This window comes from Mixophyes fleayi, chromosome 3, assembly GCF_038048845.1.
Source record: "Mixophyes fleayi isolate aMixFle1 chromosome 3, aMixFle1.hap1, whole genome shotgun sequence".
NCBI lineage: Eukaryota > Metazoa > Chordata > Amphibia > Anura > Limnodynastidae > Mixophyes > Mixophyes fleayi.
The window spans coordinates 153,503,563-153,522,923 of NC_134404.1; the positions used below are offsets into that span (position 1 = coordinate 153,503,563).

General features: G+C 39.6%; 1 protein-coding gene across 8 annotated transcripts in view; it reads left to right on the forward strand.

Moving 5' to 3' along the window:
- The window catches only part of FAM135A (family with sequence similarity 135 member A), a 107,302-nt gene that overhangs the window by 36,479 nt on the left and 51,462 nt on the right, over positions 1 to 19,361 (forward strand). For all 8 annotated transcript variants that reach the window (XM_075202583.1, XM_075202589.1, XM_075202588.1 and 5 more), the window contains 2 exons: positions 1,425 to 1,538; positions 11,254 to 11,333. In XM_075202583.1, coding sequence (XP_075058684.1) covers positions 1,462 to 1,538; positions 11,254 to 11,333 — 157 coding nt within the window. In that variant the 5' untranslated portion in view covers positions 1,425 to 1,461. The remainder of the gene's footprint in view (positions 1 to 1,424; positions 1,539 to 11,253; positions 11,334 to 19,361) is intronic.

Genomic DNA, 19,361 nt, shown 5'->3' on the forward strand with positions numbered 1-19,361 from the left:
TGGGAATTTTATAGTAAATTACTGTTGATCAAACTAATGAAATAAAGTGCCACCAACCCAATTGACATCAGCCTATCCGTCCCTATTCAATTAGAGGCCACTCTAAAGATGTAAATGCCAAAGAACAGAAAGAAGAAATCATGACACTTTGGGGCACTCTGTGATCCAAATAATAACCAATAGCCAGTAATCTTTATTGATACATTCTTGAAAATGAAAACAGGAAAGGAATTCCTATATTCTCCTGAGCCAAACTAGTAGCGAAATATAAAAACCAAAATAGTTATATTGAAGTGAAAAAAAGAAAATAAGTGATTAAAATGGTAGTACTGCCACCAACTTCGCTTTGTAATTCTCTTATAATAGTTTATAGAAGTGCCCCAGTGTGTTATGTTTTCCTCTTACTTTTCTTTGGCATTTTATGTTCAGTATACATGTTCTGGGTGCACCACACGACATTTAATACTGCAGCTGTTTTTTCGGGGATGTTTTTCGGGGATGTGATCGCCTGGTGTGGTGGCTACAATTAAATCACTCTAAAGGCATACAGGTAATTGCTGCATGCCACTAGTGAAAATAAAATTTGTATAAACTAAAGCAGGTTAACCTCTTCTTGGGTGCTAATTTTGCGTTCAGCACTTTTGGTATTTATCTACTTGGGACAATTAGCCCATTTCTGGGGCTGCACTAATTGTATGAAAGTAACTGGGAAGAATCATGGAAATTGTGTCTTGTCCGATTTTATAATTTTTGACCCTAGTTTATGTATGTAAAAACTGCCAGAACTATTTACCCAGACTCCATTCTTCGACTATGGGACTGGTAGGTGATCCAGTGGTGCAATTTGATTTGTTTTGAAACTACAGTTTGTGCGCTGTATCATGAAGGCATGATTTGCTAGAGAGATTGGCAGGCCCAAGCCTTTGCTAATTAATGCCAGCTCATTTGTTCCCTTTTATATTATTATTATTATTATTATTATTATTATTATTATTATTATTATTATTATTATTATTATTGTTTATATTTTTGTATGCTGCACCTCTATAATTCACCAGTTTATCATACAAAGTATTGTCCAGCTTGTTATAATCACCATTTATTAGCATAGTATACCCTCAATGATCACCATGTTACCGCAATCGCTTTTAGAGCATAATAATATAATATTCCCAGTAATGACTACCTTTTTAGAGCCTTTAAGTAATCACCAATGTTTGAGAGCTGTGTAAGTGAACTCAGAGTATTATGAAAACACTACCATGCATGTCCTTTATTTTCAGATAAAATTGGGTTATTTCTGGAGAGAATTAAAGTATTCATGTTTGTCTATTACAAAAAAATAACCATTAACTTGTGTAATATTCATGACTCAGTCAGTTGTGTTTTCATGGGAGTTCGTTTTTGTTTTTTGTTCTCTTTAGTAACTAGTGGATCTTGGTGTCTTCATCCGAAAACAAAATGAGTGATGTTCAGGCCACAGTCGAGTTTTCAGTGGAGCTCCAAAAATTCTACAATGTGGATTTATTTCAAAGAGGGTGAGTATCCTCATGTTCTGGCCTCTAAGATGGTGACATTTTCCACTCGTGCCACCCTTTCGCTGCATAATAGTTAAGTCCTAAAAGCAACGAACATGTGTAGTCACAAACCAATAACAAGTCTCCTCATTGGTTACCTTCTCACAACCAGCACATTGTGCTGTTATATTACACTAATGCAGTTTAGTAGTTGAGAAAAGACATAAGCTTGGTCACCATTATCAAGCATTTTGTTTTTGAATCTGCAAATCTGAATCAAATGGGTTGGGGTACATTTACTGAGATAATGTACCTTATGGTTACACCAAACATTTTGTCATTGTCTCGCATTTCTGAGGTTTGCAGTTCATTATATTTAGTCTACCATTATTGTCAGGATGAGAGCATAAATCTGATATGATAAAATAGAATATTAAATGTCAGGCCCCAAATAAAACATTGCATTGACACATAAATTAACCTGATTTTCAACTCGGATAAATGTTTGACCAAATGTTTCTAAAAAGGAAACAATTAGCCCAGTAGGAGGTAATTAGGTTGAGCAAACCCATTTGTGAGGAGACCTGCTTAAAATATGCAGATCACAGACATCCATTGTTATTGATCATGCATTCCACTTTCTAATTGACCTCCTTTCAATAGGTAGGGTAAACACAAAGAACCACTAAATGTAAATTAGAGCTAGATGCCTAGGTGAGAATTTGATCTGTGTGACGCTCCACAGAAAAGTTAGGTTGCATAGTAGAATTGGTTAGTAAATCAGGCAACATGCAAATGGTGATTGAAAAAAAATATCTCGGGCTACAATCCCCTGGGGGTAGAAAGAGGTGTGGAAGTGTCTTTAAAGGCTGAGACCAGGTACCGCAAAGGGTCAGACTTTTTGGGAAATAAATTTACATAGATAAGCTGCCCATCTTCCAAGCCAATTTCTCTTGGCCAGAAAAGACGCTTCACGTAAGTGCTACTCTGAATGTAACCCCCTTTATTTGAAACTGTTTTGCTTGTTATGTCAATCTATTAATCGTTAATTGATTTTTTTTTTTATATCAGTATGTCCTGTACTATTGTATATTAAATCTTTAATTTAATATGCTGAGTCCTTGATGCGCAAATCCATTAGCCTGTTAAGAAGAATATAGTTCAGCCAAGTTAACCCTTTGAATGCCAGTGTGTGATATGTTGATACATTTGATTAACAAGCTATGTGTGTTTGCATTTACATTTGTGTATCGGTCTGTAGGTGTGAGGAGTTAACCCTTTGCTTGCTGGGGTGGGTCTTGCTAGTCTGTGGATAGCTGGAAGCCTTGTGTGCCAGTGTGGGACAGTATATTGGGGCCCTATTGCCCGTATTCAATAGGTGGTGGCAAACCTGAAGTGTGTGGGGGTGTGAGCGCTGTTTGGGACGATTCAGTAGGTCTATAACCTGTGCGATAGGTAAAGAGAAACTGTGGGCTGGAATTGTTTAACCTCCTATAGCAAACACCCCAAAGTCACGGCAACTGGTAGTGTGTTCGTGACAATTATATTTTCTTATTTGTGTTAATGTATGTCTGTAAATATTTTTGGGGCGTTTTTAAGAAATTACAGGCCAGTGGTGATCACACAAAAGTGATTGATGCTAATATTGGGCAATTGGCTGATATTGCGGTGTGTGTGGCCAGAAAATAACCACGATGCCTAATTATGACCCAATTGATTTTGATATGATTATTATCACCCGCGTAGGAATATGTGATTGGCAAATGACCTATCATGCCCACCATTGACGGGTGTGTGCGCTGTGTGGTCATCCGATCACACTAACATGCCCTGGGTATGCTAACATCTCTGCAAAATTGGATGTTGATTCCTGTCACATATGGCATGTGTCCTGAACAGCTAGGGATCTGCTGTGTGTGGCCAGCTTTATCCACTTGATTGTTGTCGTTTATTTTCTGTTTTCTTTGCAAATCTTTGTGTTAGTGTGATCTTCCAGTAATTACTGAACTCGCACACTGCCTATATATTATAATACAATATAATCTGCCTAATAGCGCTTTTCTGTTTCAGAAAATCCAATCCAAAAAGACGTAAGCAGCGTAGGATGTGGTTGATTTATTTGTAAATCAATACAAGTTCCTCTTACAAGTGAAAATGTTAACCACAGTTTGTTACGATAACCAGGGAAACAAAATAATTCTGCTATAAGGAGAACTAAAATATGAGTCTCCCACTGGCTCCTAATCTTTTGTTCTGGTAGTGTACTTAGAGTACTTTAATCTGCAGTATGTACATTTGTTTAATTATTTGTAAGATTTTTGGCTTTAGTGAACAATTAGGAAAACATTATCAACATGAGTAATCAGAATATAAACCAAGAATATCTCCAGCTGCTGGCTGCACAGTTTTGTGCTTGCTATATGAATGTGTTTTTTGTTTGCTGCTTTTGTTTTACCTTTTTGCTTTCAGGCTGTCCATCTCTAAGCAAAGTTAGATGTCAATTTTTGTGATGTCATTTTACACCGCCACTTGTACTTGTATGACCATAGTATGGAATATGTAAATTTATATTTTTAAGAAAACAATGTAGACCACTCCATGTCATGACGTCTAGCAAATTTGGTGATTTTCGCATAAAGTTCCCATACATGATCAGATCTAGTCTCTAGACCGACTGCCTAGATTATTGTTGAATTTAGTTATGTGTGAGGCAAAATCGAAGCAATCATTGTACACAGTCATGACCACATGTCATGAGTCTCCCAATAGGTATAAATCTATCTTGCTGGCTGGCAGAACTGTATGTATATCCTCTCTAAAATCCGTTCTACCACTGTGAATTTAACGTTGAAGGCAAAATTTTTAAGGTCTGCTCTGGGACCAGCCTTCAAGATTTTGGGCTATGTACCCATGTTACAAAATTTCTGTTGTTCATAGAAAAATGCTTCCTATTAGGTTTCACATGGCCCGGCCTGACATGTTTCTGTATCTTTCACATGTATATTTGTGGAAGTTGCTTTCTTCTCTGGCATATTTAGCACCTTATATTTTAGACTCGACTCCAACCTAGAGACACCAAATCACGCTGTGGTCCTCACTTCTTCAAACCAGGGCACTTTTGTATTCTATAGTAACTGGTGAGTTTTCCATATTTGACACTTTTATATGGAGTGTTTTTCCATATGGCCATTGAAAACTTTAGACAACGCAGAGCATTTAATGGGAACGTTTTTTTATTTATGCTTTATTTATACAAATATTTGACATAAGGTAAATGTGCTTCATTTTTTCAGATCTATTTTATATACTTTAAAAATGTGTGGGTTTTTTTTTGTTTGTTTACCCTTTTCGCTTTTAATTAAATTTTTATCTTCTTGTCTTTTTACTTCCCCTTCAACTTTTCACAAATTCTACTGTCCGTGTCCCTCACACAGTCGTTTTGATCTATATATGATGAAATGGAACTTGATCACTTTAAATAGGTGCGCATGTGTAAGCTAGATTTCCAGTACAGTGTGGAATATACATACCCTGTTTTTACACTTTTTCTTTTCTTTTTGTCTCTTCATTTTCTGAGTCTTTAATTTTTCTATGATTCTGCGTGTTATTCCTGATTTGTCTTCCCAATCTATACCATATGCTTTCTGTTCCACTTGGCCTTTCTTTCTCTCATGTCCACCCTATGTTTCAGGATGCATTGGTAGCTAGCCAGTGCTGGCAGTTTGGTTTTATCAATTCGTATTACAATGAGTTGATGCAGCACTCCCATGGTGCATAAAAGGTACATACTGTTTTCATAAACTGCAGCACTCTTTGAAGTTCATGCCTACAAGACTAATTCCTTAAATAATTAGAATTAGATAATAAGATTTCCTTCAACTGATTGCGAGAGTGCTTATATTCTGAAGCAGTTTTGAGTAGTTCAAGTGGTACTGAAGCCAACTATTATCACCGCTGCAGTGTGTTGTCTGCTCGCTGAACTGACAAACACATATCTGACATACAGTAGAAAGGGTTAGGACAATACAACCGAGCTCTCTGTCATCTTAGGTTTAATTTGTTTTATCTCCACATGACTGAATGACTGCCCCTTCTGGAGTTAATGCCACAGCCCCAAGGTTTTCCATAATCTGTTTTGTTCATTTCTTTTCATTAGACAGATGAGACTCTGTTTTCCATAGGATGTGGACTCTATTTCCTTGTAAAAATAGACAGAAGCCACATAGTGTTTGATGGCCAGTGGCTTGTTCATCTCCTCATGCTGTAGCTAACAAATATTTGTTGAAATTGTCTCTTCTATGCAGAAATCATGAGAGCAATCAATTGTATTGCTCTACTTTTAGCAATCACACTGGTAAGCCCAATGTTCTCCCCAGCACCTATTTCCCCGAGTGCTCCAGTCGGCTGTGTCACTTGCCATCTGGCTCTTGGAGTCCAGCAGAGTACTATTATAATAGAATAAACCATTGTTTCTCCTATTATAATAGGCATTATGTGAGCATTACAGCCAGCAGTGTGTATTGGACAACTGACCACCAGTCTGGCCAGCCCTGGCAGGTGTGGGCAATAATCTCCAACATTTTTCAATATAATTGCAACTGCTCCCATCCGGCTACTTCTCAGTGCCACCTGGCTGCTGCTTAATGCCACCTGGCTGGCAAAATTTCCTGCGGAACACTGAAGCCTATGGTTTATTGTATGCATTGGTATGTCATATGTTGGCTATTTTTTTTCCTATCCCTAGTTTGACCTTATAACCAGTTTACTTTGTCATTGGATAATATAGTTCTATAGGTGTGAATGAGTGATATACCTCTTGGTGTCCAGGTTGCTCTTTCTAGCATGTTAAATTATTTACAGAAGAATGTTTTCTGATCTGTTGCTTCAGATTGTTTTAAATTATAAAACAACTGTTAAATGTCAGGAAAGGTGTTACGTTGCAGAATGCCACAACATAAGTATAAATATCACATGTGCTGCTAAAATGGTAGCTGGAAAGCCTTTTGGAAATGATAGCAATTTGTCCTGTTGGTTGTATCAGCTTTTGTCAGAGTGTATACTATAAATAACAGTTCATAACATTATTTTATTCAGTCTTTAAGACAGTGGTCAAAGTGGAAATTTAGAAGTGGCAGTATGCAAAATGTAAAAATGTAATGGTAATGTAAGTGAATGGAATTTGACAGATCTACAATGAAGGCAGTAGGAGAAGTGGCCCACTTTCTTAGAGTTCCAGGCAATTAAAATCATTACCAGGTACTGACTTTTTGATTGTTTTGGTCCTTAACAATCAATAAACATTTCCAGTTTGTATCATAAATGCCTTGTACACACTGGCATTGTTTTGTCTAAACTTAAAGTGCTGGTTTGAGGATGGGTGTCTGGTTTTCCTGACTGTTATCTATATTATTTAGACTGATCTTTCCTCTATCGAATTTTACACTGGTCCCATTACAGTTCACTTATGTTCTGAATCCAATTTGAGTAACCCCTATTGGCAATCCCTGAAACAGCTCTACATTGGATTTCTGGGATCAATGGGACTTTCTAAGGTGATGATATCCCATTCATTGTTGAGCACAGATTGTTAATGTATGTGGAACTTGGAGAGACTGCATAATCTTTTGCAATAGTAAAGCTGGGTACACACAGAAATTTCAACCAACTTTTTATGCCATGCGATAGATGTTCCATGGACTGCATACACACTAGCCTTGTTTAGGACGATAAAGGGAAGAGCAGACGTCCCTTTAGCGACCTTTTTACAGCCATGTTGTCGTGAGCAATGACTGTAATTTCGTACTCACTGTTGTGGATCGGTCGGAAGTTTATACACACTACACAAATGAAACAAGATTGGAACGAAAATATTAAACGGTACGACCAACCAAATGAGGCGACAATCGTCCATTTGGGCAGACTTTCGACCATTGTGTCACTGCACACACTGACCCAATTTTTGAATGAGCGGTCGTATGTCGGCTGATTTAGCGGATTCTTGGATGAAAACTGTGTAGTATGTACCCAGCTTTAGGGCCAATGACCCCACTAATGGATAACCCAATTAAGTTCAAGGTTTTTATATTTGAACAGTTTTTGGGCATAATCTCTATTGCCTTTGAGTTGTAGGCTTTCTGATGGCCACATAAGATCAGTTTGCTTACCTACAGATGAATATTTGGGAATTAACTCAATTAGAATCCATATACAGTAATAATAGGCACTGTAAATACACTCCATCTCTCTAACCATTCACAAAATGCCCTTATTGCCAAATGGGAAATAAAGTTGTGTATACAACGTATACTTTGTTCCAGTGTTATAAATTCTTCCCATATGTAATGCATAGCTATTAAGTCTCCGAAAATCCGTTATAAAATTACAGCAGACTATAGAGTCACAACTGTTGTAGAATATAGCCTTTGGTTTCTGATCATTGCTAGAGTTGTAACAGACGACAGGGGACCATGTTCCACATCTGATCATAATTTCCCCTATTCCTCCTTCCATGGGAAATTTAAAAAACAAACAAGCAGTGATTGTCAATGATTCCAGGTAACCTTTGTTCTTCCACAAAGGGGTCTCCTTATGAGCTGTGATGCCATGCCACTTGACATTCATCAACCACTGAGTGGTTTGTTGATGCATGTAGGAATAAGTAAATGGAAGAGCTCATAGCTCTCAGTACAGCTCTGTGAAATATAATTGGTGCTATAAAAATAAACAATAGTAACCTCTTGAATTCTCTTCCATGTGTGACTGGTTGATACATTTTTCCTGGTAAGGTATATTAATATTCTAATTAGAATGAGAGCATTTCAGGGTTTAATAATACATGAACTGTACACTTTCTTTCTGGTATTGTCGTTCAATATCCTCATTAAGTAAAAGGACTCGCCTATAGAAGGGACCATTACAAATCACCTTTGCTGCTGCTCCCTTCTCTCTAGCAAGATGGATCAGAAGCAGCGTGTATAATGTAAGCCTGGTTTAGGAGCAAACACTCCTCCAATCAGAAGGTGACTTGCTTTGTATCTCCTCTGAGGAATGAGCTTTAGGGCTCCCACAAAAGTTTTGTTATAGACAAGACACGGGCATGCATTTTAAAGTGGAAAGCCCATATAGGGGATGACTGTATAAAAATTACTATTACTATGATAGACTTTTGATCTCACCCTTGAGGTCACTTCAATTGAATTGAGGTGTGATAAACCTAAAAATACAGTAACTTGGTACATGGTCTACTGGCGACGAATATGTGTGACATTGGGTTGACAAGGTATGACATATGAGGTGTGGAAAAGTCCAAACATGTGACAGAACAGACAAAAAGGTAGAAGACACAATTCTCTAAGCTGTTCAAAGGGATCTCATAAATCTGTCCAACATAACATTTCCCTACTTCAATAAATGGAGCTGCTGCGCATGCCGTTTGCATAAGCTCCTCATTTGAACTGTGGCACAATATGGAGGCGCCCCTCCGGGGGTATACTGTGACGCAGAGTATGCCTCTTATTAATACATATGTTTACCTGGTGATTTATCAGTGTGTATACATAAGAGGCACTACTGTGCGGCATGATAGCTACTTGGGGGCACTACTGTGCGGCACGATAGCTACTTGGGGGCACCTCTGTGCGGCATATTATGATCTGGGGTCACTCCTAGACACCCCCCAGTCGGTGCTAGACACACCCCTCCGGTGGTGAGCTGCGGTGCAGTGTATGCCTGTCTTAGGTTTCACTGGGTATACACCCTAATGAAATGTGTGGTCCCTCTGATTCTCATCTAACCAGTCCTAGACTTAGCAAGGCGTGGCTGGTGACAGCATAACAGGTGAATCCGCCCCAAGCTGGTCAGTACAGGGCTGGATTCCTTAGGGAGTTGGGGTCTGCAAAAAATAATACGATCCCCCCCCCCCCCTCCCCCCCTCCTCCTCTCTAGGGCTCTTTCCACACCCCTGGGCAATGGGTGTGGGGTAATTTTGTGTTAAAAAAACAAAACACAAAAACACTATTTTATGTTGGTGAACTACAGGTCACAGCAAGCCTGGACTGCCATAAACAATCTGGGCATGCTGGTGCTTGTAAGTACTACAAGCATTAGCATACCCATGGCTGCCAGGGCATGCTGGCACTTGGGTATCCACAAGTGCCAGCATGCCCTAACAACCAGGTCATTCACCTGTGTCCTGTAGTGCACCAATGTAAAATGTAAATAAGACAACCACAGATGTAGCATAAAATGTTAAAAACCACAACACTTTATTTAAAAAAAAAAAAAAAGCAAAGCAAAAAAACATTCATATTTACCAACTCTTCTTGCTTCTGTAGGATTGAATGTGGTGTTTTGATTTTTTTTTTTAAACATTTATTTATCTATCACCGGTTGTTAGCATTTTCACTGTCTGCAATCACAATATCTGTATTTTAGCCGTGTCGGTGAAATTTACCTGCAGGCTTTTAGTCTGTTGTAAATAATACAGACATTAAATTCCCGTCAGTATTTTTACCTTTGGGAATTTGCCCCCAACCCTGGTATGTGCGTGGGTGTTCTGAGGGGAGGGAAGGTTGCATTGGTTACAGGTTTTTACAAGACTATCTAATATACTTTCATAACACTGTCTGAACCATACCATCCTAGCTGCACATCAATGTGAGACCTCAGGGACATGGTAGTAAACCTGGACAGCTTTAGGGAGGTAAGGAGTTTTACCTGATGGCGCCAGATAAGTTTCACTTTAAAAAGTTTTCCCTGTAAATTCCCTAAATACTTGTACCCATTGGTGTTTTTTTTAATGCATTTTAGATTCATTTTTTTAACACGCGTGTGCCGCTAGAAATCATTATTTCCAGTGTTGCCATATACACTGGCGTTGTGGTACCATTTTCTAAAAAGATTGTAGTGTGTGATTGAAGCCTACAGGGTGTTGTAAAAGGCCTCATACTCACAGGCATGTTACTAGCTTATGTCAGACCAACTGGTCAGTGCTGCACTCTGTGACCTTATTTCTTCAGGAATTAAAAGTAACAATCTGCAGGAAATTGCTATATGTTAAATTCTTCAACTCCCAACACCTGACCAAGTCTAATCAAACCTAATAGAGCAGACACACACACACTGACAATCTAACATTTTCCCAGATTTTAGCAATTCTAAATGAACCTTTCTACATAAATACTTAACTACCTATAAAATGAACTTGACTTGCACAATCCCCAACATCTAATGATCATAATATATTCATAGCTTTTTTCTTTTCCTAAATGAACAATTACTTTAGCAACTAGAATTATGTTTTTAAAATATTACCCATTGATTAATTCATTTCTGGTACATTTATTGAAGGAAATTAAACAAATGATGATTTTTTTTATTTTTTTGTATTGATGTCATATGGGACTCATCCTGGTTAACACCATCCATAGGTCCTCCTTTATCCTAGGTAATGGGAAAGGGTGACTGTGCCCCTTTCTAAATTTTCAGATAATTGTTTGTAATATGGGGGAAAACTGCATCCTTTAGGTCTTGGAGATGACCGGATCTTATTGCATGATGCAAAAATCACAACCGCAATTACAGGGTTGTTTTTCCTTTATTGATGCTAGATATTTTATTTCTAATGTAAATATAAGTATGGAGATATTTCAGTATGCAAGACTGAGAGCGGATGTAAAAATACAATTTGTGTTTTTAGAGACTTTTGGTTTTCTAACATTTGTTTGTCCCATTTCAGATTTTACCAACTCCGAGCATCCATGAAAATCCCTCCCCGAATTCCCCACAGAATAGAAGCAAGTCTTTTACGCGTCACAGGTATGCATTTCTTTGTTTTATTTGTTATAAATTTTAGTATATGGCTGTGTTTCATCTGACTCTCCAAAATACTTTTCATTTGGGAGAAAAGGGTTCAGGGGGCAGAAAGGGATTGGGTCACTCCTTCAGCTGCAATTTCCATGCTCTCTACCTTTACTTTTACATATATTGTGGTTTTTGATTTTTTGTTTGTTTTTTTTTTCTCCCCAGCATGATAGGGTTAATTAAGCATTAAACATGGAAAAGGAGCTCTGAGCATTATCCAAATACACAGTATCTTGTCAAATCAAGTTGATTTTGCACAATATTTGGCAGTCAGCATGAACCTGATTGTTGGCCACTTATCTTAATAGTTAACTCAGGTTAACTATTAAGAGAAGGCAGAGATGGAAATCCATCAAGAGACCATCAATCATCAGAGATTTGATGGACTCTGAGTCAGTGTCTCAAGATTGGTGGAAATCTGATGTAGTTCCAAAGTTTTAAACCCGGACTTCTGTCTTGTGTAAAGCATTTCAAAGGATTCTGAGATATGGTGCAGAAAAATAGCTGATAACACCATGTTATCAGTTGATGTGTTGAGTTTGGGAAAGCATGGGACACTATTCTACATAACAGATTAGTACATAAGATGAGACTACTTGGTCTAAGGGAAGAAATATGGTCATGGATGTACTTTTACCCGTCTTGATCCCCAACCTTGGAACTTCCTGCGTAACCAGACGTCCCAGACCTCCATGTTTCAAGAGCTCCCTCAAACGTCACTTCTTCATGCTTTCCTGCCCCGCCCCATGCTAAGACCATTTCCTCTTCACACCCCACCTACAAATTCCACTAGTTTCCCACTGCCACCATAGTGTTTCCTTTCACCTCTCGAATGTTAGCTCTTACAACTGCATCCTGTCTCCTATCCTCACCTCCTTGTCCTCTTGTAAAGCTTTCTTTATGTTCTAAGTTTTGTCTTCTGCTATTGTATGTTTTCTTGCTCCAGTATTTATTTGCATAATCTTTTGTTTGTGTACTGCTGACTGTACATAAATAGACGATGATAATGGGTGGATAATTGGCTGAAGCATAGAAGACAGAGTAGTTATAATAAGCTGAACCGCTTCAGACTTGGCTAAAATTATTAATAGGGTCTGTCCTTTCCATTTGTATTAATGACCTTGCAAATTAATACCAAGGGGATAGTAAAAATGGTTAACATTAGAGAAATATAGTGTTGTGTACTTAGCGCATGATAAATTTACTTCCATTTTAAATGGAATTCAATTGGGGAAAAAGGAGATGAAAAAGGACTTGGCACTGCTGGTAGAAGGAAAGCTGAATAACATCACACCATGGCAGGTAGCAGTCCCTTTGATACAGGAATGTTAAACAACGATTGCAAAAGTAACTAGAACAACATAAGAGTTCTAGAGGGTTCCACTTCAGAGAAAAATAAATTATATTTAATCCTTCCATTCTCTTTAATAAACAGTGATTAGAAAAACTACAATAGATTTGTTTACTTTAGGAAAGAGCTTAGGGGCTCTTTATTGTGGATTTCTTGTCTACATAAGATGAAAAGATGAAGATGGCAAATTCACTAACAGAATTTAAAAATGGATTGGATGCCTTTCTTACAAGAAATCATGGGTCCAATTCATTGAGAAACGTAAATCCCAATATATATGCTGTATTTTCCATAAAATTGCACTGCGCATGCTCAGAACAGGGCTATAAGCTAGTAAACGCAAGTGCATGCATTTCATCTTCGAGTGCAAAAGAAAACTTTTGACAGCCTACGATGAGCAGAACCTAGTCCATGTACGTTAAGGGCGTGCTAAGGTTGAGTGCACGCACACACATCCAGTTCTGGGCATCTCTCAGGTATGTGATTTTCGTATCGCTTGCACCAGTTACAGGGCATGACAATAATTAATTGAAAACATTTTGTTTTCTGAACGTTCTGCTGGGGCTTTATAATTCACATATGTTGGTAATGACCAAGCGCTGTCTATCTCCTCATAGAGGGATAATACAGTGGGGTGCTGCCTGTGAGGGATTAGAATGGTTTCCCTACCATTCAAGAAATGTAATAAATAAATGCAATTCCCCGGCGCTCCACCACTGAATAGTGTAACAAATTCTCAAAAACAATAATGTGTACTCTATACTCAATGCGGCCGCAAGACTCATCTTCCTCTCACGCTGCTCCTCCTCTGCCTCCCCTCTCTGCCTTGCCTTACACTGGCTCCCCTTCCCCTACAGAATCCTTTTCAAACTCCTCACCACCACTTACAAGGCTCTCTCCAACTCTACTGCCCCTTATATCTCTAACCTCCTCTCCATTCACACTCCTGCCCGCTCCCTGCGCTCGGCCAATGACCGCCGCCTCTCCTCCACTCTTATCACCTCTTCCCACTCCAGAATCCAAGACTTTTCCCGTGCTGCCCCCCTTCTCTGGAACGACCTCCCTCGTTCCATCTGTCTCTCTCCTACTCAGTGCTCCTTCAAACGTGCACTCAAAACTCACCTCTTCCTCAAAGCCTATCAACCATCTACTTAACCCCCATCTCCTCCCTTTAGCTCGTCCTCCCTTCTCTCCTCTTGCCTCAACTGGCTCCTCTTGTGCCTGGTCTGTTTACCCTCCCTTAGGATGTAAGCTCGTATGAGCAGGGCCCCCTCCCCTCCTGTCTCCATACCTGTTCTTCCGCTCCGTCTTTACTGCATATGACTGGCCGGAGTTTCTGAAGTATTGGTACTTTTTGTTCATTGTTCTGTATGGTTTCACCCTGTATAGTCTACTGTCAGTATTGTGTGCGGTGCTGCGGATACCTTGTGGCGTCTAACAAATAAATGATGATGATGATGATGATGATAATAATATGGCAACTCTTTATAGTATAAATAGCATATAGCTGTACAGCTCTGGCCAGAGTTAAATCGTGTATTGTATACAGTGATCAAAAGAATAAATGCACATATACAAATAAAACATGTAATAGTCCAAAGTCTTGGTAATGCATGAATTGCAAGGTAATCCTAAATTAGCATCTGAGAATGATGTCTAGAAGAAATGCAGAAGACATCCCAAAAACATACGCCATATAATTCCAACAATCGGATTCCAAATCTTGTAGGAGGAGGGTTTGAGCTGTACAGCTATATGCTATTTATACTATAAAGAGTTGCCATATATGTATTATATTATATTGTTATTGAGAATTTGTTCCACTATTCATTGGTGGAGCGCCAGGTAATTGCTTTTATTTATATAATTTACATATGTATTGGACGTATCCTGCAGTCTATTGTCTGTTAGAGCAGAGCATACCTACATCTGTATTCAACAAGAGGTGTTTCTTAAGATCTGCTTGTAGTTGCATACTGACGTGCATATGCCCAAGTTGTGTGCGTTTTGTGTGCCATGATGAATCATGTTCTGTATGTCTAACTAGTTTGTATTTTTGTTTTTTCGGACACCTGGTACTATAGTCTAAGCAACCCATGCTGACATGACCGTTTTTACCGATTGCCGACTACTTAAGTTCCTTTAGACATTTATTGCACTCCCATGCCATGATATTAATATTGCTCATACATAGGCATACACTCCTGTAGTCACATGCCTTTACAACATTTTTGTTTTCTCATTTTTTAAAGTAAAATTTTGTGCATGGTGCCAAGCACTGTCAGTCAACCCCCCCTCCCCCAACCTAAATAAATATAATAAATGCATTGATTATTTGCCAGTCTTCCAGCTTGATTTCTGACATTTTATTTGTATACAGCTTGAGAAACGGACATGTAGCTACCTGTTATCTGGGGTGGATCAGAGCTGTCCTGGAACTTGAGTATCTTGAGTATACTGCTTGTTATGTAATAATATACTATGGTTGATAAACATCAAATTTAAATTCTCTATTATTATTGGTACATTGCTACAGAGACATTCTGATGCCATCATCTGGACCAGGCACGTCAAACTCAAAACCCCAAATGGGCTAAAATAATCAGTCTAAGATTGTGTGGGCTGCAAGAAAAGGAAAGATCTCCTATGCAATTTTATAAGGTTTATTATTGAGAAAGAAACAAAAGTAAAGTTTAATGCTTTCTTCCCGATGCTTGACACTGTGCCCTCTAGCTGCTTTTGCTCTCCTTCACCTGTCTCCCCTGTTTCACACTGCACCCTCCATCATGCTGCTTTTGCTCTCCTTCACCTGTCTCCCCTGTTTCACACTGCACCCTCCATCATGCTGCTTTTGCTCTCCTTCACCTGTCTCCCCTGTTTCACACTGCACCCTCCATCATGCTGCTTTTGCTCCCCTTCACTTAACTTTCTATTGCCTTCTTTCTTCTATTCTTCTCGTGGCCCTTTCTGTATGCGCCACACTGCGAATGTTGGGCGTGATGACATTACGCCCAAGATTCAGTGTGGAGGGGAGAGGGCGCCGGATGCCATTCATAGAACATACCTTTTTGCCATGAACAGCTTTTAACAATGAAATTGCTATACCACCAGAATTACCTTTTTCATGCTAAATGACTATGCAGAGGTACAAGGACTGATACAGTAACAATAACTTTTTTTTTTTTTCCACAAAGAAACAAATTGTCAGTGAATGGTACATATTAACATGTGCAATGCTAAAGTGCTTGCTGCAGAATTGTCATTTGTTGCTAGTGTCTAATATCCTGTTTTCATTTTGTAAGTACAAGTTGATCTTTCAGTAAGCCTGGAGGCTCCTGCTAAAAGACTTGTGTTGACAACATCCCTATGAAGATTATTTTCTGTAGTTCACAACGGCAATGATTTTCACATGAAACAAGCTTTGCTGCCATATGATGTTTCATTTGAAATACAAACTTTCTTTTTTAGTTGAATGCTGGTATATGTGCTTTGGAATAGTTTGTTACATTGAGATATAGATTATACATTAATCTTTATACATTTGATTACCTTTTCCCAGACTTAAGAATTTACAGGGACAGTTATGCAATACCTATCAACATTTATTTTCTTATCCCCACTTCTCCCTGTAATACTTTTGTCTCTGACTCGCGTCTAACCCATAGTTGCCTACTCCTCCGGAATTTCCGGGAGACTCCTGAATTTCTGGGAGTATTCCCGGACCCCCAGGAAAGCAGGACAACCTCCCGATTCCTAAATACTGCTATATTAAAGTGGTGGTGGCAGCACTTATGACGCAGATCCTGCATCATCGTGTCCCCGCCCCCTGCTGTGATTGGATAGAAACTGTGATGTCCGTTTAGGGGGTACGGCTAAATGACGCAACTCACCGTACCACACCCCAACACGCCCACCTCCCCCTGATCGCCCAGAACACCTCTTGCCAAAGATGGCAAGAATGTTCTAACCTCCCCTCTCCCCTCTTGTGTTTTTGTTTTTAGACAAATGCAGTGTTAGTGGATATCTGACCTAACATTTTATGCACATGGGGCATTTTGCATGCAGTGTTTTTCAGTGTAAGTCATGCACCTTGAAATAATTGGCCTTTGCTATATTTACTTGTGACAGTACTTGTGCACAAATGTGAACATGGAAAATGTACATACAGAACCATTACATTCCCATGTAAAAAAACACAAATCTGTTTTGAGAGGTGAAGCCAGGCAGCCATAGCTGGACGTCTCTGCCGGGAACATGTTTGTACAGCAAAACCGGTCAGAAGCTGATATACCGAACCAACAGGCTACAAAGCGGCTCAAAAAATTAATTTGGACACATTAAATACAAATATACTGAAAAATGAATGCCTTTTAGCCAGTAACGAACATGCAAAGTGCTGTGGAAGAAAATTTCTTAACCCCTAAATATTGCACATAGAAATCTAAACAGTGTTCTAAAGTCTGGTTTCCCCCCCATTCAAAAACATTTTCCAGTCATTGTCACTCTTCCTCTTTTCAGCAGAGTCAATATTGCAGCCTTGACATAAATCAAACAACACATCTCAAGTCAGTTCATTAATGCAACACAACAAAAAAGAGGTAGGATTGTAAGTCGCAGGAGCTGGCTCTCTGTTGTACTACTAACCACTGTAAGAACTACTTTATAGATCCTTCTTAAGGAGAATTATTTTAAATATAGGCATGCTTTGTTTTACCAGGTATTGTCAGTCCTTGCTGGGACTTGTAGACCGTAAAGCTGTATGGCCCACAGTGTTCACACTTATTTGTTTTTTCCTGCAAGCCTAAAGGAAAGACCTACCCAAAGCAGGGGGAATAGCAACAGTTAACACTTTGATTGCATCAGAAATTAAATTATATTAACATTCAAGCCCTAATTCCAGCCACCAGGTTAAATGTGTCATTACTATTGTCAGTGAGCAGTGTCTTCTAGTATAACTAAGGCAAGGATGGTGTATCAGTTTGTCAAGAAAGACAGTAAGGGGGCTTCTATTTTAATTAGGTGTAGCTGTCAGAACTGTAGCTTCTGTAGCAATACTTTTTTCTGTTGTATATGATTTGTTCTCCAGAATATTGTTTTTGGTAAATAAAGGCATCTCCAATCATGTTGTCTGTCAGACGCCTTTAGCATTGGGCTTGATCAGAAATAACACAGCTGTCACTGTATGAGATAACCGAGAGGGTTGTACACAGAGACCCCATCAACACCCAGGCACAAGTAGTATAAGCCTGTGGCACGTGCATTCCCTGACTTTCTGACCAATCTGCAATTCCTTTACATTTAATGTTTCTGTAGGCTTAGCAGCACATAACACCATACACACAAAGCATACAGTATACGCTACTGTTTCTGTAAAGCTACACATACATTACTTTGTGTTCTACTGCATGTAGCTAAATTAAAGACATTGATGCCATTTTAGTGTAGACACCCATTTATTTGATCTTTATTAACAGTGAATGACATTGCTTTTCCGCAGCCGGGGGCATATTTCATATTTTCATGTCTAGATTTAAGAATTGTAGCTACTTTGGCCTACTGACTCAACCAAGCATGATCCTCTGATCAGCATGTCTGCATGATGTTTTATAAAGGATAATTGCACCCAAGACTAAAACTTTTGGTTTTTAATGGAATATCTCAAATGATACCCCATCCCTAAATTTTCCTTACCTCATGTTCCGTGTTCATGAGGTGCCTCCAGTTTATTAGCGTCTTACAGTTTGGGATCCGCCAGAGCTTGTATTAAAGAGAGGGTAATATTACATTACCTCTTACCTTGCTGGCCGTTCCTTCTCTGTCACTACCTCTGGGTCTCTCTCCCCCCCCCCCCCCCGTCCACCCTTCCAGTCGGGGTCCCTCAGGGCTCTGTTCTGGGACCCTTACTCTTCTCTTTATACACCTCTTCCCTGGGTGAACTTATCAGCTCCTACGGCCTCAACTACCACCTCTACGCCGACGACACCCAGCTGTACCTCTCCTCTCCTGATCTCTCTCCCTCCCTCCTCTCTAGGGTATCCGCCTGCCTCTCTGCCATCTTCTCCTGGATGTCCTCCGGATTCCTCAAACTCAACCTCGCCAAAACTGAACTCATAGTCTTTCCTCCCGCTCACACCTTGCCCCCTTCTGACCTCTCTATCACTGTCGACAACACCTCTATCTCCCCTGTCCCCCAACTTCGCTGCCTCAGTGTCATCCTCGACTCCTCTCTCCTTTGGCCCCCACATTCTCTCTCTCGCTAAATCCTGTCACTTCCAGCTGCGTAACATCGCTCGCATCCGGCCTTTCCTCTCCCAAGATGCCACCAAATGTCTTATTCACTCTCTGATCATCTCCCGTTTGGACTACTGCAACCTCCTCCTCACTGGCCTCCCCCAATCTCGTCTTGCTCCCCTTCGATCTGTTCTTAACGCAGCTGCTAGGCTTATCTTCCTTTCTCGCCGCTCCTCGTCTGTCTCGCCCCTCTACCAATCCCTTCACTGGCTCTCCTTCCCCTACAGAATCCTCTTCAAGCTCCTCACTCTTACATACAAGGCCCTCGCCAACTCCACTGCACCCTACATCTCCACCCTCCTCTATTCATGCTCCATCCCGCCATCTCCGATCTGCCAATG